This window comes from Diceros bicornis, chromosome 28, assembly GCF_020826845.1.
Source record: "Diceros bicornis minor isolate mBicDic1 chromosome 28, mDicBic1.mat.cur, whole genome shotgun sequence".
Classification (NCBI taxonomy): Eukaryota; Metazoa; Chordata; class Mammalia; order Perissodactyla; family Rhinocerotidae; genus Diceros; species Diceros bicornis.
The window spans coordinates 28,185,401-28,207,245 of NC_080767.1; the positions used below are offsets into that span (position 1 = coordinate 28,185,401).

Below are 21,845 nucleotides of genomic sequence, written 5' to 3' on the forward strand. Positions count from 1 at the left end.
GGCTGGCGGCAGCAGTAAACCATGGATATAACCTTCTTGAAGTTACTCTCCTCTTAAATAAACTGAGCTTTGAAGGATTTGGGTAAGTTAGTTTACTGGTTAATTATTAATGTCAGAAAGAGGGACTTCTAAGTAGGAAAACTATAATCGGTAATGAAACACCCTTTAATGCTGAGGTATAAAGGTGGGAGATATAGGGATTTACACCTGAAGAATTTATGTTGACTAATACAAATAAAGGGATTCTAATGTGAGTTTGGCATTATGATGACTGGCTCAAAGCTGGAAACCAGTAAGTTGCATTGCCTTTGGCCTTCCTTCTCTTGGCCGGGCAACTGCTCTGACGTTGTATCATCTATGAGCATGCCTCTGGGATATCCACTCTGATACTGATGGAGACCTGCCTGGATTCAGTTTCAAGTTGAGGTGATTTTAGAATGGGTCTGGTTTAGACAGGGCTCACAAGGTGATCTTTCTAGAGAAGACCTGAGTGGTAGAGTCGTTGGCACTGGAAATGGTCTTAGGATAAGATGGATCTGCAAAGGAGGTCTATGGAATAGTTTCTTGGTCTGTCCCAGTCTAGAGAAGAAGTTGAACATTAGGTGGAGGAAAGATTGTGACTGGCAATGAAATTTTCATGCTTAGTATGCTGGCATCATTTTCTACGAAATAAATAATCAATCAGATACTTCAGTATTTAGCAGGGAATGGACATCCTCCAATATCTATTAATTCATACACCACAAATTCAAAATTTGCATTCATTCAGACACAGAATATCTTTCTTTTTAAAAAAATAAACTCATGATGTACTTTTCAGTGAGGATGTTAACAATTTTAATAAAAGAGCTCAAGAAAAACAAAACTTCCTACAACAAATGAATCTAGTAATTAATTTAGAATAAAATAAAATTTTATCTTTAAGATTTTTATGATGTTTTATTTTCACTAGAAAATTTTTTATTTACTACCTTCCTTTTATTAGCACTCATTTCTACTCTAGTATATAATAGCTACTCTATTTTAAAGTAGTAAAATGGATTTCTCTAAACATTTTTCTATTATTTAGATGTTTTTATGGTCACATTGGCATTCCTTGCTTTGAATTAATAAAGTTCTATTTTACCAACACTTTAGTACTGAATTCATTAGAAAAACAGTTGCACAAAGAAAAATTTGATACATGATTTTCACTAACGGTGTCTCTTGCATATGTTATTGAAATGGCAAAAATCTGCCACTATTGTCTGAACATCTAGCCCATTTATTTCAAAAGGAAATCTGTAAAATGATTAAACTGGGTTGCGAAACATGGGTCAAGTTAAAACAAACAAAGTACTTTTGCCATCATTTTCGGGAAAAGATATTTAGGCGAAAGCAAGAACACTCAAATCATCATAGATATTTGTATTTTAAGTACAAGGAAGTTTATTTTCTTGTATTATAGAGTCAATGTTGATAAATGATATTTGCAAACCATTGGCATGTTTCTCTGGTAGAAAACATTTAAAATATGATGGATCTCAAAGGTTCTCAATAGAACTAAAGTTCAACAATTTATAGATTCTCAACTGTGTTTAACTAAAATGTTTTATCTACCATCTAAACATGGCTCAAAGATGGATTCTTTTTTTTTTTTAATTTTTTGTTTATTGCAGTAACATTGGTTTATAACATTGTATAAATTTCAGGTTAAAGATGGATTCTTCTTTACATTTTAAAATGTCAACGTTTTGCTCAAGTCTGGCTTTAGACAAATACTGCATCTCTGAAAGAGGAGATTCTAGGTCTGGCAGAAACTTTGGTGGTCACCTGACCTTCCTGCTAATGCCACCTCAGATCTACCCTCAGGATCAAGACCAAATAAAAGAATTCACTTAGTTCACAAGGCCCCTCCTGATCTGGGCCCTACTTGATTCTCCAGCCTCAATGTTCCCCTTCTTCACTGCAGCCAAGCAGCTGAATTATTTGTTATTATTCTCTGAAGTCACCATGACTTGAAGGTGTTCCTAGCAGGGTAATAAACAGTCAGCCAAACTATTATTTGTAACCTATTTATTCCCTCAATTTGATGTGTCTTCAGAAACATGGGTCATATATATGGGATATTGATACCAGCACTGCAGAATGAGACTCGCTGAGAGTCTAAGTGCTCGACCATAACACCGGTGTGAAAAGGAATCATGAGGTACAAACTACATCCACTTGGGGAACCTTATAAGTAAATATCTCTCAGTCATTTGTCTTCCTACATATTTAAGTGGGTGTTAAAAAGACATTTAGCTACAAAAAGCTCATTGAAACAAAGTCTTAAAAGGAAGTCCAATGTGTAGAATAGTTAGAATAGAGGCGTTCCAGGTGAACAGAGTGAGGTGGCCCTGCCCTCTGCCTGTGTGATCCCCCAGGTGGCCCTTGTGGAGGCTCCGTGGGAACCCTGGGGTCCCCTGACACATGGTTTAAAAACTGTTAACTTAAAGTTCCAAACAACCTCCCCCAGGTATTCTTGTTTCACTCGGTCCATTCCTATTACTCCCTTCTACCAACATCCCTAAGTCCAGCTTGAAATTAGTTTGAAATTTTTTGAAATTAGTTGATCAGGCCAAAGGAGGAACCAGCTTCTTTTCTCTTTGTGTCCAAGATCCACTGCTTTAGCTGCAAGTTAAAACTCCGCTCCCGAGTGACTTGGGCTATCAACACCAAGCCCTCTAAAAGCCCCTTGTTTCTTCACAATCCTGTTCCTGTATCCCACATCCAAGACCCTGGTATCCCAACATCACACCAGGAATTCACCACAGACTGCAAGAAACCTGGTAGAGGATAATGGGAAAATAGACACTCCAGGTATATACCTCAGAAAACTTTCTCATATCCGCCTAAAGAGACTAATACAGGAATGCTCTTTGTAGCATTATTTGTAATAGCAAAAATTTGGCAGCAACTTAAAACAGCAGAAAAATGATAAATACTTTACTGTATATTCACACAATGGAATGCAACGTTGGCTGATAAAACCAACTTGCAGAATGACATGAAGAGCATATAATAACATTTATATTTATATAAGTTTAAAAACATCCAAAGCAATGTCATTGTCTATACACATTTATATCAGTAATAATGACATAAACATATGATCGTGAAAAGTAAATACTAAATTAGGATAGCAGTTATGTCTGGGATGGGTAGGAAAAATTTGGGGTAGGAAAGGGGTATATGCTTCCACTGTATCCATTACCTTTTGTTTTAAAGGAACATCTGAAGCCAGTATGTCAATATCTTACAAATAATTCAGTAAAGTTTAGTGGTAGTTATACAGGTGTTTGATAGGTCAGTCATGGTACTTTTCTAAAAGTTTGAGATGTTTCATCGAAAAAAAGTATGGTTTGGAGTGAGGCAGGCTTGAATTCAAATCCTGGCTCTGGCTAACTGGCTATGTGATCTTGGGCAACTTGAAACTCTTTGAGCCTCAGTTTTGTCATCTATAAAATCAAAATAATAATACCTCGTAGAGCTGATGGGAGAATGAAATGACACACGTGCAAAGTTCTGGGCATATAGCATGAACCTGAAAATGGTAACTGTTATTATTATTGGTTTAAGACATATTCATGATCTTCTACTCCTTTTTTTTTTTTTTTAATATATGCACAGGATCATAGCAATCTGTTTTTCATACAGTTCTACCCTCCTGGCAGCATCCAGGCAGACCACAACACCAACAGTCTCAGGAATCTCAGGATGGAAGAATTTCTTTATTATTGAGCCCAGCAGAATTTTGCCTCTTCCACGTTCTTTGTTTGTTTTTTTGCTGGCAATTGAATGTCTGGGATTAGATGACTGACCATCCTCAGAGTCTGACATTCTAATTTAGTGAGCAAAGAAGCACAAAAATGTTCCCACAGACCATAATCCTTTTTAGAAGGCATTTAAAAAGTTTTCTCTTGTTTACGGCATTGATTGCCATTAGCAGATTATGTGTAACCTACTACTTTATCTCATAAGCTGTAACAGGTCTTTGCTCAGAAATATCCGCCTCACTCTGACCGTTATGCAAGATGTTGTTTGAAACATTTTTTTTACTTCCTGGAATAGGTCTAGAAATTAAGAAAGGCCGTAAATGTTAATTCATCATCTCTACCAGACCTACAAACTCCACTGCATTTTAACAGGTGCTATATGAGATTCAGGCAGAGAGGACATGTTTCCAACCTTTATCCCAAGCTTATCCAAATAATGACAGCACAGTAGCTACCAATCAACATGTAACAGTTATTGTAATAATTAACTTACATAAATTGTCTTTAATCTTCACAACCACTCTGAAAGGTGCTACTACCTCAGGTTACCCATGAAGAGACTAAGGCTCAGAGAAATATAGTGATTTGCTTCAGGGAACACATCTAGTCACTTGCAGAGATGGGTATTTGATTGCATTGAAATCGGGGGGAAAAAGAAGGGAGAGATACCAAACCACGCTGAAGTCTTCCCTTTTCTTTGACACCTCCTCCAGCTATCTATCTGTAACTGATTCTCCATTTTATAAACTCTTAAAGAATTTATAGCCTGGTCCACACATTTGATTCTTATTTATATACTACTTCACGTTCTAGGCAAAGGTTCAAAGGTACAAGACGGGAATGAGTTTGACATAAAGTGAAGAACTAGTCTGCCTTATGTCTAGTTCTCCCTTCCTCACAGGGTACTGGGGTAAAATTGGCTAAAGTGGCAACCAGGCAGCTGGCAGATTGGGGAGATTACCTGAAAAGGCTAGAGGTGGGAAGAGCCAGGGAATAGCTGGGTAAGCCATGTCCTAGGGAACACAGTGGTTCAAATCCAGGCGTCAATGAATTTGTATCTAAGTTCCAAATGGTAACTGAAGAAAGCTATTGCTCAAACTATTCTTGTAAGTCACCAGAGTAGTGGGTTCAGAATAGCATGTCCCAAAAAGCCACTTCAGGTTCCTAAATCAGATTTCAGAGTAGAGGGTATGGAGGAGGTGGAAAATAATGTCAAAAGTGTTCATGATGGAATGCAGTTGAGCACATTTTCTTCAGAGGAAACAAAAAGAGACAATAAAAGAAGGTGGCCCCTCTCCCTTTATCTCAGTTTTATAACCTTACTGAAACTGTTCTTTCTATACTCTAGAACTTCTAATGGATCAAGCTTGGCCCATTAACCACTTCTTTGTCTCCACACTTTTTCAGTTCAGACAATCTTACTTCTTGTGCAACATTAAGTTCTCTTATCTAATTCTAATACCTGTTACTCATCCATACTCATCTACTCATCCACTGGGCTAGATGTAGTTGCCAGTCTCCAAGATGGCCCCCAATGTCCTTACTTCCCTGGTATTCATGGCCTTGTGTGGTCCCCTCCTACGCTGTATCAGGGTTGGTCCAATTGACCAATAGAATACAGCAAAAGTAAAGATGTGTGACTTCTGAGGTTAGGTCATACAAGGTACCATCTCACCTTGCTTTCTCTTGGGTTGTCTGCTCTGGGGGAAGCCAGCCACCATGTAGTAAGGATAGTCAAAAAGCCTAAGGAGAGGCCCAAGTGAAAAGGAACTGAGGCCTCCTGCCCAAAGCCATGTGAGCGAGCCACCATGGAGGTAAATCCTCCAGCCCCAGCCACACCTTTAGGTGACTGCAGCCCCAGCTAACATCGTGACTGCAAACTCATCAGAGAACCCAAGTCAGAATTACCCAGCTAAGCCATTCCTGAATTCCTGCCCATAAAAACTGTGAAGACAATTAACGTTTGTTGTTATTTTAAGCCACTAAATTTGGGGGTAATTTATTACACAGCAATAGTTAACTTGTACACTAGAATAGCTGTTTCTTAAAACACGCAACTCTGGTGAAAGCTCCTTGCATTGGATACCACCACTAATGGGCACTTGCTCCACCGTCATGAATACACCAATTTGCAAGTACACTTTAAGTTCTTCAAGACAGCAGGCTCAGAGGCCTACCTAAAAGCGCCACCTGCTGGTAGTATCTTAATAGCATCCCAAAGTGGCTGGAGTAATTGGTACTGACAGTCAGTGCTAACCTGTGACACGTTTCCAAGGCAGACCCTGGCTTCCTATTTTATGTCTCTTCTGAGAACCAGCTTCTTCAATTCCTGGAGATAACAACGCCTGCCTTCCCTTCTTCACAGGAATGCTGAAATGCGATATCCCTGAGCATTGAAAATCATATAAACATGTAAGGAGTTCTTATGATTATTCTTTCTAGCATCTTATCTCTCCTGCTTTATCAACTCCTATCTTTCTGCCCACAAACATGCAAAAGTCTCTGTTAATAGAAAAAGAGAGCCAAATATCACAAAACCTTTCAATGGGTGTTTTTCCCCCCAAATCACTGCCATACCTCTCAAAGACTGAGTCTGCCCCCAAACTTTATATAATTTTCTTTTCCCCCATTTATCCATAAACAACCCCCCTCCTAGAATACTTCATAGATATCTTCACGGAAGTTAAATAGAAAGAGAATAAGAAATGAATAAAACGATTGCCCAGCAACAGAGGCCACTTGATGTTGGTTGGCATGATTTGGCTTTACCCCATTTTACAGACAAAGAAACTGATGATCAGAAAGGGTTAAAAGGAAGGAAGGAAGGAAGCCCAGAATCACATAGAAGGAAGTAGCCAGGGCCACCTATACAATTTGAGGATCCCTGTGAAAGATGAAAATGTAGCTGCTTGTTCAAAAAGTAGCAAAAAAGTGCTGTTAAAGGTATTGAAACATAATGACTTTTTCTTTCTTCTGTGGTCTTTCTCTCTCAACTTTCCATGGTGTTTTATGTTTTTTGTTTTTTTGCTATTTAATGTCATTCTAAGTAAAGGAAAATTAAAATTTTAAATTAATGTCATGAATTTTTTCCATTCATCTTTATATTATGCAAAGCCAGTTTTAAATGCAAACATAAGAGCATTTAATTCATATGTAGAATCACCAAAATTACACAATTCATATTTCATAGCTCATGCATGCATATATATTTCATTCTTTTTTTTTTAATTTTTATTTATTTTTCCCCCCCAAAGCCCCAGTAGATAGTTGTATGTCATAGCCGCACATCCTTCTAGTTGCTGTATGCGGGACGCGGCCTCAGCGTGGCCGGAGGGCCGGCCTCTATATTTCATTCTTATCAGAGCAGTGGAAATGCTGCACAAACTCACTCAACTGTTTTTATTTTACTTCTTGATATGCGTGTGCTCTACCAACACTCGCTAACTTTGCTGATGAATAAGGAAAGACTGAAAGGAAGAGGAACTATGGGTTATCATATCTTTCCCTTTCCTTCTAAGTCATCATATTTAGTGTAAGTGGTTGGCTAACACAGGGTAGTAACATAAGCAAGGAAGAATATGATGAGGTTCCTCAGTCATTTGTGTTTCTTAGGACACCATTGCCTTCTTTCTGCATTCAAAACAAGTTCTGGTTCCAGTGGAAAATGTGGCCTTCTAGGGGTTGTCAGCACCCCTGCTTGCTCAGTCACAGACATTACACACTTACTTTGTACTCATTTTGAGTCTCACTAAACTTCTGTACATTATGGGTCCACTGGAATTCTGTGTTCATGGGGTATTGTAGATGCTCTATGTGAATGGGGTGGCAAGGAATGGTGGACACATGTAATATTGCCCATATCTCCTCTGTTCACATGCATGCTCCACTGTCCCATCAGACTTAGCTTATAAAACACAAGTTCAAAGATAAAATTATTAATAATTTCGACAGCAACAACAAAGCATTAAACTAAGTGTGCTGGGCCCTGTACCATGGGTTGCACACCCATGAAGCCAGCTGTGGAATAGCTAAGCCAGGCGTGAACTCGTATCTGACTCCAAAGGCAAGTCTCTTACCCCGTCACATGGAGTTTCCTCAAATAACACAGGGCAAGGCATTAGCAGAGTGATCAAAGAATGTCAAGAAGATGAGAAATTTTTAAGAGGCTATAATCGACAACATCAAACTGCTGGCCTTAACTTTAGGATGGTTAGAGAAGTTCCTGAAGATATAGAAGGACTGAGGACTAGGAGAATGGGGGAGGAGTAAAGGGATTAAAATCTGGGAGGAGAATGATGAGGAGACAGAAGTGCTTGGGAGGGAGGTGGTTTTCAGAAGGACAGAACAGCCTGGTTACTTTCAGTAGACTTACAGACTGGCAGGAGTTATGACCTAAAAGTAAGCCAGTTCCCAAGGGTGGAACAGACAATGTCCTCTCTGTAGATGTTTAGGGAGCATTCATCTTGGTAGCCAGCGTCTACAGGGTACCTTCGAAAACGGACAAGACAGAGAGGCAGCCAGTATTAGGGATTTGACAAAATGATGTCACAATGGGTAGGTCATCCTGGGATGCACTCCTTAGAAGGCCAGGCAGGAGGTTGAATCATGGAGGCCTACTGGCAAACAGGTAGGACCTAGCCACAAGGCTGAGGCCAGGGGATGGCCATGATGGTGGCAGGGTCCCTAATCAAGAAACAGACCAAGAGGGGGAGTCATTGTTTAATGGGTACAGAGTTTTTGTCGTAGATGATAAAAAGTTTTGGGTATAGATGGTGGTGATGGTTACATAACATTATGAATGTATTCAATGCCACTGAGTTGTACACTTATGAAAGGTTAAAATGATAAACATTATGTTAGGTATATTTTACTGCAATTTTTCTTTAAGCCTGAAAAGAAAAAAAAAAGAGACTAGGGTGTTACATTTACCAGACCAGAGAGGAGGCAGAAGTTCAAAGATTAGAATTAAAATATATGTAATATGAGGAAGGAGAAACAGATGCCAAAACCCATATCATGTGTACTCAGCATCTTAATAATATCCTGCTTCCCGACCACATAGAATCACTTCAGAGAGCTCTGCATTTTTCCCTTAGGAAAATTAAATCGTGGAGGATGAAGGATGTGATCTGGCTGGGGTGAGAATGGAGGCTCTTAAGGGTTTTTTTCTCCTCCTCTCTCAGGGGAGGAAGCAGAGCAGCTCAATGTGGACACCTCTGGCAGGCCCTTCACTTGCCTGGGCAGGTTTCCTCATCTGAGCAGCTACTGTGCCAGGTCCTGCGATGGACCCTGGAGCTGAAACCACAGGGATTCGGGCGAGCTGGAGGGCAAATTCTGTCGTGTGAGAGGGGGCCCCTCGCACCAAGCCCCAGCTCAGGCCATGGCTAAGGGGTACCCAAGAGCTGTAAGGCCACGGCTTAGGTGCAGAATTGCCTCTCAGGACCCCCTCAGGGCCCTTGGAACCCCAACCCCAGGCACCACATGGGCCCTACCTCAAGTATGCTTGGAGAGGTCAGAGTTCACATCCTGGCCTCCCTTTTAGGAGTCAGGTCCTTGATCCTTGTGAAATTGGTGGAGTGCATCCTGGACATCCCCAGCTGGGGAATGAGGGATGTAGTCGAGAGGGATGGGAATGGTGGGGGGTGCGGTGTTGGGATGAGGTAGACAAATGGTTGGGTTGTCATTAGGGATGGAGAGAGATGAAAGATGGCTTAATCAGATGAAGTTTGACAGCTGGGATGATATATAAAGGAGAGGGAAGGGAAATAGAGGAGAGAGAATTGAGATTTAGGTGCTCCTGCAGTCACTCACTCAACGAATGTTTATTGAACGCCTAAAATGTGCCACACACTGAGCTAGGGGCTGGGGCAGCAATGGGGAACTAGTCAGGATGCTCAAGGAGCTTGGGGTCTAGCATTGAAGACAGATCATCAAACAATCAGTTAAACCAGACTGTGATGAGCATTATGATGGAGGAACTGGGCAGGGCCAGGGGGAAAAAAATGAGTTTATATTAATTAGAATTAGGTTCTGTTAAATATAACAGACAACCAAAATAACTGTTGCTTACATGAGACAAATGTTTATTTCTTTCTTACATAAAAGTCCAAGGCTGGAATAGCAGCTCCACATGTCATCAGAGGCAGGGGCCATTATCTTTCTGTTCCACCATGCTAGCATCTAGCTTCCATCTTCAGTGTTACCTCCTGGTTCAAGGTGGCTGCTGGAGCTCCAACCATTGTTTCTGAGTCGAGGGCTGTAAAAAAGAGGGCAAAAAAGGGACCTCCCCCTGTTGAATCAACTCTCTTTGAGAAGCCTCCCTTGAAGTCCCATACAATTTACACTTCCTCAGGAGACTTGGGACTTGGCTGTACCCAACTTCAAGGGAAGCTGGGCAGCAATGTGTCCAGCTAAAATTCAGGTTTTGATAATAAGGGGGAAAGAAAGAAAGAATGCTGGGTTAGCAGTCTCTGACACAAAGTGTTTTCATCTTTTGCATTTGATATTCATGAATATTGAGTATCGAATGATTAGAAACACGATGTTGAATTCTAACAGAACTACCAAAGATTATTATTTTTGGCAATACACAGGATTCTATTTCAATAGAAGGCAGAATTCATAAAGAAATATATTTAAAAATTTCATTTTGAGACGTTGATCTTAGGGGAAAGAAAGTGAATTTTTCTGCCAGCATGTTCTCAACCAAGGGGACTCTTTCTCTGGCCATCAGTGGCCAGGAAGGAGCAGGCCACCAAGAAGATACTCAATGCTAGGGCAAGTACCCAAGGTCAGTCGGTAGAAATCAGAGTGTCAGGCCAAGTTTGCTCAAGCAGACCTTGCTATTACAAAATGATCCTCAGTTGTAGCAAAAAGGAAATTTACATATTGATAGCAATGTTAGGCGTCACGTCTGTGTTTGGGAATTTTTCTGTAGCTTGTTTGCTTCAGCAGTCAGTTCTTATCCCCATCTCAGTGCCTGGCGCCTGAGTCAGTGATAATAAATGTGGGCTGAATGAACGCTGTCAATGAACTTCTCTCTGAATGACTCCCTCTTTTTACTAGCTTTTAACATATAATGACTGGGAATCCATAACTTCAAGTTGCTACGGTATTTCAAAGGAGTCCAGGAGCCGAGTAAAAACCTGAAGGTTTGGTTGTGACGCCAGAATTTGGGGTTGATGCCTAGGTTTGGATCTCTGTACTGCAGGGCTTGCTCCAGGGCCCTCACCTCTAACAGAGGCATGTGGGACCATAAATAAGAGTAATTCACTGTTTTTGATTCGGCTGTTTCATAACCTCTTTCTTTTTTTAAGTAACTATTTATTTCATGGTTTATAATCAGGACCACCAATCAAAATTGAGTGACCCCATTATTGTTTTTAAAATGGAAATCAATTCCCAAATAATGTTAAGTGTGCTTTTATTCTACTTGAGGCCTCAATTGAAAGCATAAATAATATATACAAATCTTGTAAAAGCTGAAACCTGAAGGAAATAAAATTGAGCGTATTCCAAAAGAGTCAAGGAAGAATTTAAGATTTATGTGGAGCCTCTGTCTGAAAGGCAACTAGCTACCATCATTGGCAAGTGACTCAAGCCAGCAAGAATGGTTACCAAATAACATGCCTCATTGAGACAAATAATGCCGTGAAAAAAGCACTTCTATTCGCCATACACAAAAATTAACTCAAAATGGATCAAAGACCTGAAGGTGAGACCTGAAACTATAAAACTCCTGGAAGAAAATGTAGGCAGTACACTGTTAGTCGTTGGTCATAAAGGGATCTTCTCGAATTCCATGTCTGCTTGGACAAGGGAAACAAAAGAAAAAATAAACAAGTCAGACTTCAGACTAAAGAGCCTCTGCAAGGCAAAGGAAACCAGGATCAAAATGAAAAGACAACCCACCAGCTGGGAGAAAATATTTGCAAACCATATATCCAACTAGGGGTTAATCTCCACAATATATAAAGAACTCACACATCTGAACAACAAAAAAACAAATAACCCGATCAAAAAATGGGCAGAGGATATGAACAGACATTTTTCCAAGGAAGATATACAGATGGTCAATAGGCATATGAAAAGATGTTCAACATCACTAATCATGAGGAAAATGCAAATCAAAACTATACCAAGATATCACCTTACATCCATGAGAATGGCTATGATCACCAAAACAAAAAATAACAAATGTTGGGGAGGATGTGGAGAAAAGGGAACACTCATACACAGCTGGTGGGAATGCAAACTGCTGCATCCTCTATGGAAAACAGTATGGAGATAACTCAAAAAATTAAAAATAGAAATACCTTATGATCCAGCTATCCTACTTCTGGGTATTTACCCAAAGAACTTGAAATCAACAATCCAAAGAGGCTTATGCACCCCTATGTTCATTGCAGCAGTATTCACTATAGCCAAGGCGTGGAGGCAACCCAAGTGTCTATCAACAGATGATTGGATAAAGAAGATGTGGTACATATATACAATGCAATACTACTCAGCCATAAATAAAAGACAAAATCGTCCCATTTGCAACAACATGGATGGAGCTGGAGGGTATTATGTTAAGTGAAATAAGCCAGACAGAGAAAGACAAACACTGTATGACCTCTCTCATATGTGGAATATAAACTAACACACGGACAGAGAGAACAGTTTGGTGGCTACAAGGGGGAAGGGGGCTGAGGGTGGGCACAAGGGGTGAAGGGGCGCATTTATATGATGACTGACAAATAATAATGTACAACTGGAATCTCACAATGTTATAAACTATTATGACATCAATTAAAAAAAGTAAAAAAAAAGCACTTCTATCTTAACCTCTCTTAAAATGCTTTTCTGACTAAAATTAAATTTAAATCTATGATTCTCTCAGATAATTATTTAGAAGAATGTAGTTTATGAAGAACATCTACTCTCATCCTCTACATTTATATTTATTTAAAAATTCATTCTTGTTCAACTTGCTTTCAGATCCATGATCTTATTTGGCTTTGTACAACTCTAAACAGGATAGTTAGGGTAAATGGTGAATTCAGAGAGGTCAAGTGACTTGCTCAGGGCCACACAGCCAAATATGAGTGATTCCTACGCTAGAATCCAGATGATGCATTTATTTGACCGATATTTCATGTGTGCCCACTCTTGGCAGGCACTGTGCCGAGTGCTGAGGAAGCAAACACAGGGACAGTTGCTGCTCTTGGGGAGCCTCAGTGTGTAGGCTTGGGAATCAGACTGCTGGGCTGGGTCCTGGCTCTGCTACTTGCTGTTTGACCTTGGGCAAACTACTTAACTGCTTTGTGCCTCAGTTTCTCTATCTGTAAAGGGGGAACAAACAAAATACCTACCTCACAGAGTCGTGGTGAGAATTAGATAAACTAATTCTTGGAAAAAGCTTAGGCTAGGATCTGACCTTGAGTAAGTCTTCAGTAAATGTTAGATATTATTAGTGAGAGAAACGGACACTAATTTAGTGTGCTTATGAGTGTGCAATGATAAACTTTACATAAATAATTGGAAGGAAAGTAACAGTTTGATCAGAGCTTGGGCTTGGGGCCCATGGAGGTTCCCCAAGAAAATGGCTCTGGGTGGAGCTCTGAAAGACAAACGTGTTGACTATATGAGCATTCCAGACTGAGATTTGGGATTTTAATTCCTGGATTCCTGGATTCCATATTCATTTTTAGCACACTGTAACTCTTAGCACAATTAACTTTAGACTAATTTACTGGTCTGGAGCATCTGGAACCAATCGTTTTTTATAGTGAAAAGAACACAGCCCTGGAAGTCAAAAGACCAAGGTTCTAGTTTTAGTTCTGCCATCAACTTACCGTAGGACTGGGGAAGGTCATTTAGTCTGCTTCTGAAACAATTTAGAAGTTCAAAAGAACATTTCCCTCCAGGCCTACTAGAATCCGGTCATAATAAACTGCCCATGGTTTTCTCTTTCCTTATCTTTGCTGTTTTATCATAAAATATTCAAGTCATTACTTCTACTTGTGAAAATCTTATCCATTCTCCAAGATTCATCTCAAATGTCCAGAACGGGTTGCGGGGGGAGAGGTGTGGCGATTTTATCTGCCAATCTTCCTATTTTTACAGAGGAGCAGCCTTCCATGCCTCTCTCCATCATTAGCTAGTAGAAGAAGCTTTTTCTTTCTTTTTTGTATTAAGGCGAAATTCACATAACATAAAATTAGCCCTAGAGTAATTTCCTTTAAGGCACTATATTAAAATGAACCATTTTAAAGGGAACAATTCAGTGGTATGTAGTATATAAACAATGTTGTGCAACCACTACCTTTATCTAATTCCAAAATATTTTCATTACTCCAAAATAAAACCCCTTACCCATTAAGCAATTACTCCAAATCCCTCCCCACATCCCCACCACTGGCATCCACCAGTCTGCTTTGTGTTTCTATGGATTTACTTAAGAAAGACTTCTCTCATCTCCCAACAAAAATATGATCTCATCGTCACCTAAACCTCCATCCAGCTTCCCTGGTGATACGTTAGTTACATACAATTTGAAAGAGTCTTTCACTTCCTCCCTCTCCTCACCCGAGCCCTCCCTGACTCAGAGGCCTTTCACACACTAAGAGCTCGGTTCATGCCGCATTACAGTGAAGTGAATCGTGTGCAGTGGTTTTACCATCAGATTTCTCAGCCATTGATTCCAGCGCCACAGATTTACCTACTTACTTAAGTTCCTGCAGTTTTGATGTTGGCAACTGTCCCTTTTAATCGACTCTTGGAACATTGTTGTTTATGGCCAGGAAATGGTCTTTGTACACCTGCAACTGCAGTACATCAGCAACACACAGACCTACAAGAGGTGACAGGTGCACAGAGTGGATTAGGAGGTTCCCAGGGGGCTCCCATCTTCTCCAAACTTCTTTGGAGTTTTTTTCTTTACTTTGAGGAAAAGAAATATATGATATCGAGTTTCTTTTTTATTTCTTCTATATTTCTCTCTGCTTCTTGAAAGATCTACTTAGTGATGCTTATTTCTCTAATCAATTAATATTTTGAGAGTCTACCATGTGCCAGCCAGTGTTAGCCAATGCAGATATAGCACTGAACAAGGCAGGCAAAATCTTCCCTCTAGTTGAGGAGACATAAACAAATATGTGATAAAATATCAGGAAGTGATACGTACTATAAAGAAGATAGGTAGGGTAATGGGGGAGAGATCATGACAAGGGATGGATCCTCTTTTAGACAGACTGGCCAGGGAAGGCCTGAAAGATGTGAGTGAGCCATGGGAATACTTGGGGGACATATCTTTGCCTTGAACATTCAAATAATGGCCATAATAAAGACTCATTATCGTGATTATTTGTAAACTTAAAAAAAAACTTCTTGTTATAGGAAAATTCAAACCTATATAAAAAGCAGAGAGAATGGTATAATGAACCCCCATGTACCCATTACCCAGCTTCAGTGATTATCAACTCATGGCCAGTTTTGTTTCCTCTATACCCATCTCTCCCTGTACTCCCTGGATTATTTTGAAGCAAATTCCAGCATCATATTATTTTATCTGTAAATATTCCAGTATATATCTCTCAAAGACAATAACTTCCTTTTTTTAAACATAGCTCTGCCCTCAAAAACAATAATTTCTTAATGTCCAGCTAGTGTTCATATTTCCCCAACAGTTCATGAACTTTTAAAATAAAACAGAACATGGAATAACTTCCATTAGCCCTAGAGTAATTTCCTTTAAAGCATTATAGTAAAAATATTAATTACATACCCACAACTTTTTTTTAGGTACAATTTGTTCTGCTACAGAGGTAGGCCTGAATGTTACTTCGTTCATAATGACTGATAAATAAGGAAATGAGAGCAATGTATCCCACTGATTCACGTACACTTTTTTCCTAGCACTTTAATATTTTTTGCCACCAGGTAACAGCAGCTGAACACAAAGCACATTACTCAGCTGAATGCAGCCAACAAATGAGAACCAGAGCACTATGACATGATCCCCATTCACCCTACATATTTTCATCTTGGCTCAATTTGGCCATCAGTTTCCCCAGATGTCTGTACATTTTGTTGTCTCCATAACTCAGCCACCTCAGCCCTCCCTCATACCACCTTCTGTCAAGCTACCTTCACTTTTTTTTTTTTAAGATAAAGTACTGTGTTTACTGTAATGTTTTTTGTTAGAATTTAATATCTTCTTAACTTTATCAGGATTGTTGTTCTTTTGTTGTTGTTAGTGCACAGGTTTTTTAGCAGTCTGTCCCATTCCTATATTTCAATGTAGCAAAGAGGTCATTAATTATTATGGAACCCATTTAATGGGTAAAAATATTGAATTGCAAAAAATAAAATAAATATTCTTAAAAATAATTTACAAATGGTACTGGTTTGCACTGCTATCCATAATTTGGGAGAGAACTCAGTAATGAGTCCTGTTTTTATCCGCCACCTCAAACTTCCAGCAAATTGGAAAGGTTTTAGGAAAGTGGGAATTTGAAATTGTTACAAAATAATGGCTTATAAAAACATTAAATGAACAAATATGTTCATAGACATAGATATTTCTCTTTTATCCTAGGTTACAATGGGAGTCTAAAATATGCTAGTCAATAAAATGATAAACACATTACAGTGAACAAACTGTTCCCTAATTCAGTACATCATACTAGCTGCTTACCTTTATTTGAAATGCCAATACCTTGAATTTCCCAGGTAGTTAGAAAATCAGGTAGCATCAACTCCAGCTGACGCCTGGAAAATAAAATATTTCATAGTTTTCAAACACAAGTGAGCCTTAATTAACTTGGAACCAACTTAACATGATTTCCTATTAATCAGCATATGGGCTGATCCCATATGGGCTCTTGAGGCAAAATCACAAGAAAACAAATGGAAATCAGTGACCACAGGTGGGGATGAGGTTAAGAAAAGAGCAGAGGATAACAAGGGCCTCTTACATATTCAGAACAATTAACTATACATCTATTATGTTGAACCATATGAAATTGTTAGTTGTGTAGGTCAAGCATGTTGGATACAGGCAGATACATACGGTTTGCCATAGACTGGATGTTTGTGCCCTGCTCCCCCCCCAATTCATATGTTGAAACCTAATCCCCAATGCAATGGTATTTGGAGGTGTAGTCTTTGGGGATGATTAGGTCATTAGGGTGGAGCCTACATGGATGGTATTAGTGCCCTTATAAAAGAGGTCCCAGGGAATTCCCTCATCCCTTCTGCTTTCAGGGGTAACAGTGAAAGATGGCCATCTATAAACCAGAAAGCGGGCTCTCAGCAGACATCAAATCTGCTGGTGCCTTGACCTTGGACTTCCCAGCCTCCAGAACTGTGAGAAATTTCAATTTCTGTTGTTTATAAGCCACCCAGTCTGTGGTCTTCTGTTATAGCAGCCTAATGGACTAAGACATGGTTCAACCTGGTATATATTCCCACGTTTTGTTTTTATTCCCCTACTTTTATAAATCGAAAAGACTGTGATATCATAAATTATAAAATAAAAATTAAATTATATTCAGTGAACCCTACTAAGAGAGGTAGAGTATGATCGAAACAAAAGCAATTCGCACAATACCAAAGTCCGTTAGTTAACTGATCTTTTCGGTGGACATTTCTTAACTGTCTATTATGTGCACGGCACAGTCCTAAGACTAAGTATGGGGAGAAATAACAAAGGGTCTGCCTTCAAGGAATTCACTCCAGAAGAGGAGAGACATACATAAACAAACAAATTATGATGGAGGGTAATAAATGCTTCAATAGAAGCCATGTACAACCCACAGTCATGTGTTGCTGAACGGCAGTAATACATTCTGAGAAATGCATCGTTAGGTGATTTTGTTGTTGTGCAAACATCATAGAGTGTACTTACACAAACCTAGATGGTATAGCCTACCACACACCTAGGCACTATGGTACTAATCTTATGGGACCACCACTGTATATGCCATCTGTTATTGACTGAAATGCCATTATGTGGGGCGTGACTCTACAGAGTGAATGCAGAGAAGTATTTAATTCTTTGGGGGCCACTTTTGGAGAACCCAATGTCTGAGTTGGGTTGTCAAATGTGAAATGGAGTTTGTTAGGAGTGGGGGTTAAGAAAGAGGATTTCCAGGAAAAGGTCTAAAGACTGCAAAGAGCAGGTATTTTTGGAACAGAAAGGGCACAACAGGGGAGAGTGGCAAGGGCTGCTGGGAGATGAGCTGGAGCTGGTTGGCAACAGCCCTGGACAAGAGCATCTTAATCCACATAGACTTTGCTGGGTAGGTCCTGGAGAAGTGGTTTTAGGTGGGAAGTGATATGATCAGACTTGGATTTTAATATAATCATGGGAGCTGGTGTGTTTGAAGAATAAATTGGAGAAGAGAAGTGGACAAGGCTGGAGTCAAGGAGATAAAAGGAGGCTGTTGGACATCAGGCAAGTTGTGTTAACTGAACAAAAGTCAATCTTTTCCCAAGCCTTATGGATAATCAGTGTTTTACAGTGTGTGTTTATCATATGAGAAAAATATTGCCTCTTTTTATTTGTTATTTATATAAATAACACTGGAAATACATTCTTAAATGGACGGTACACATTGTTGGAGGGTTTGTTACAAAGTAGTTGTCTGCAAAGACTGAAATAATTATATAGAATTGCAAAGTCCAGCTGTCACCCCAACTACATGCTCAGTAAAAGTTCAAGGTAAGTGAAATGGCATTCTTCTGCAAAAATCATTAGTTCTGAAATTAATCCTGCTAATGAGGGAAAAATCAACCCAACAATCAATCAGATTAACCTTGATCAAACATCAGTGCTATCCTTAATTATCAAAGAAACCCTTGGAAGAGTGATAGACCATTTATTCATCATATTTGAATAATTTTAAAATTTCCTAAGGAAAAGGAAAACAAAGTCTTAGAATACCTTTTAGGAACATGATATACTTTCCATAACCAGTTTCCTAAAAAAATGCTGCTTACACTGCTGCTTATCTTATATATGTTTGATAAATCTAAATTAGAAATATAAAAACATAGGGTAAACATAACATAGAATAGAGTTACATGTTAAAGCACGATGTTAACTTTTAATTAAAAATTTTAAGGAATTCAGTCAAATATTTAATTTTTGTGATATCAAAATAGAAAAATAAAATCCTTGATTTAGTGTCCAAAATATATTGTGTAAAAAGCAAGGTGCAGATTGGTAAGATTCCATAGGCATTAAACAAAATACATATAGATAGAGATAGAGATGTAGATATAAATGTTTCTATTAGGCAGAGAAAATTTCCAGAAGGATATAAAAAATTGTAAACAATGGCAATATCTTAGAAAGCAGGTGGGTAGTGGGATCAGGGATTTTTACCTTATACTTCACAGTCTCCTATACAGTATTACTTTTATAATGAAAACTAGTGTAAATTTTTAATAAAAGGGTAAAGAAGGAGGATGTGCCAAAGCAAATCAACAAAAGGCAAGAAAGGATACAAAGCAACAATAAGAAAGCATATTCAACAGAAAACATAAGAGAACAGGAATAAGTACAAACTCAACAAACCTGAATGGGCTTAAAATATCTCGCTAAAAGTTAGACATTCTCAAAACAGGTAAGGATCAAAAAAAGTTGTCTAGAAATGGATTTAAAAGCTATACACCACCACCAAATGATATAGGAAAGTTGAAAATATATGGATAGAAAACCATATACCAGCCAAATACTGACACAAAGTAAGCTAGCAGTTAAATAATAACTTCTGATAAAATAGAACTCAACATTTAAATGAAGTAAAGAGTAATATTTTATGTGCATAAAATTACCATCTACTATAAAGAAGAGACAGTCATAAACATTATGCACTTAGAACATAGCTTTGAAATATATAGAGCAAAAAACCGCAGGAAATACAAAGAGACGTCTTAATCAACAATTTAATATTGAAAATAATATAATTAACTTAAAAAGTTAGAAAAAGTGGCTGGCCTGGTGGCGTAGTGGTTAAGTTCACACGGTCTGCTTCAGCGGCCCAAAGTTCGAAGGTTTGGCTCAGGTGCAGGTCTACACGCCGCTCATCAAACAGTGCTGGGACAGCTTCCCACATACAAAATGGAGCAAAATTGGCACAGATGTTAGTTCAGGGACGATCTTTCTCAAGCAAAAAGAGGAAGATTGCCAACACATGTTAGCTCAGTGCCAATCTTCCTCATACACACAAAAACAGTTAGAAAAAGAAGAACAAAACAAAAAAAGTAGAAGGAAGAGATTAAGGGACTATATAGGGAAAAAGCAATAAAATAGAAAACAATTACAGATCAACAAAACTGAAAGTTGTTTCTTTGAAAAGACCAATACAATAGAAAAAACTCTGGCAAGTCTGATCAAGAAGAAAAGAGGCTACAATTTAACAACAATACATATAGGGAAATGTTTTTGTAACCTCCGGGTGAGGAAAGCTTTTCAAATGAAGACACCAATCCTAGAAGCTCTAGGCAGATTTGACCACCTAAATATTAAATACTCCTGATGCCATAAACAAAGGTTAAAAGACCAATGGATTGGGAGAAAACACTTGCAACATATTTATCATATTTTATGTGTTTGTGTGTGTGTGTGTGTATGTTATATATATATTTGCAACTTATGTAACAGACAAGTATTGGTTTCCATGATGTACAACAAAGCCTATAAAATGATAAGCAAAAAACCAGTCAAAGCAAAAATAGACAAAGGTATAAATGGTTAATTCATAGGAGGAATATCACTGGCCATCAAACATATGCAGACATATGTAATGATTGTCAATTTACATAGAATCAATTTGCTACATAAAATGAGAGACCACTTTTGGCTTATCAGATTGGCAAAAATTATAGATGGATAATATCCCATTTGGGCAAGGGGGTTAAGGAATAGGCTTTAAACACAGTTAGTGGGAGTGGAAATTGGTACCATCTTTTCAGAGGGCAATTTTTAAATATATGTAAATTTGTAGATGTGCCTAGTCTTTGATTCAGCGATCCTACGTATGACAATAATATCTATCTTACAGAAAAAAAATACATATATGCACAAAGAGAGATGCGAAATAATGTTTTTCTTTGCAAGACTGTTTCTAATACTGAAAATCTGAGAACAACTTAAATGCTCACTATAGGTGGTTAAATAGTGGCTCCAAACAGATATGTCCAAATCTTAGCTCCTGCTACTCGTGAATGCGACCTTATTTGAGAATAAGGGCTTTGCAGATGTAATTAAGTTAAGGATTGAGAAATGAGATCATCCTGGATTAGGGTGAGCCCTAAATCTTTATAAGGTGTCCTTATTGCATATAAAGTATAAGGTGTCCTTATAAGAGAAAGAAAAAGAGAAGACACAGAACCACAGGGGAGATGGCCACATGAAGACAGAGGCAAAGACTGGAGTGATGCATCTACAAGCCAAGGAATACCAGGTGCCAACAGAAGTTCAAAGAGACAAGGAAGTATTCTTCCCTAAAGGCTTTGGAGGGAGAGTGGCCCTGCTGACACATTGATTCTGGACTTCTTCCCTCCAGAACTGTGAGAGAATGAATTTCTGTTGTTTTAAGCCAAGTTTGTGGTAATTTGTTATGGTAGCCTTAAGAAACTAATACACCCATTGATGTACGAATGGTTAAATAACTAAAGGCATATCAATATTATCAAACACTGGATAATCACTAAAAAGAATGAGGAAGCTTTCTCTGTCCTGACATGGAAATAACTTTGTGATAGTCTGCTAACATTAAAAAAAAGCACATTGCAGAAGTATATATATCCCATTTATGTAGTGTGATCTCATTTTTGTAGAAATCTGTTCACAATGGTTAACACTGGCTGGAGGAGTGTAAGAAAACCGACAGATTTTTTTAATGCTTATTCTTAAATTTTTGATTGATTTTCCTCTAAATTTTATTGTTTGGCTTTTTTTTAAGCCTGAAGATTATATTATTCATATATTTTTTTAAATCATGAAAATATATACATTCATAAGTTATAGGAGGATTTCCCCTCAATATCACT

The 21,845-nt window shown here is 38.5% G+C and overlaps 1 protein-coding gene across 1 annotated transcript; it reads right to left on the bottom strand.

The window, feature by feature from the left end:
• Positions 1-9,864: 9,864 nt before the first annotated feature.
• LOC131393810 (complement C5-like) lies at positions 9,865-19,906 on the bottom strand. The gene is made up of 5 exons (XM_058524831.1): positions 19,789-19,906; positions 18,730-18,817; positions 16,480-16,553; positions 14,511-14,634; positions 9,865-10,053 (listed from the first exon to the last, which is right to left on the bottom strand). The coding sequence occupies exons 1-4, from the start codon at positions 19,904-19,906 to the stop codon at positions 14,549-14,551; spliced, it is 366 nt and encodes a 121-aa protein (XP_058380814.1). The 3' UTR covers positions 9,865-10,053; positions 14,511-14,548.
• Positions 19,907-21,845: the final 1,939 nt, after the last annotated feature.

What these genes read in the sequence shown, in the direction of transcription:
- LOC131393810 (XM_058524831.1), bottom strand. Translation starts at nt 19,906, where the DNA reads ATGTGGGAAGCTGTCCCAGCACTGTTTGATGAGCGGCGTGTAGACCTG. An exon ending in CTTAACCACTACGCCACCAG is followed by an intron (nt 18,818 to 19,788) that starts GCCAGCCACTTT and finishes TTTCTAATTTAG; the next exon opens with ATTTATCAAACATATATAAG. An exon ending in TATTGGCATTTCAAATAAAG is followed by an intron (nt 14,635 to 16,479) that starts GTAAGCAGCTAG and finishes CACCTCTTGTAG; the next exon opens with GTCTGTGTGTTGCTGATGTA.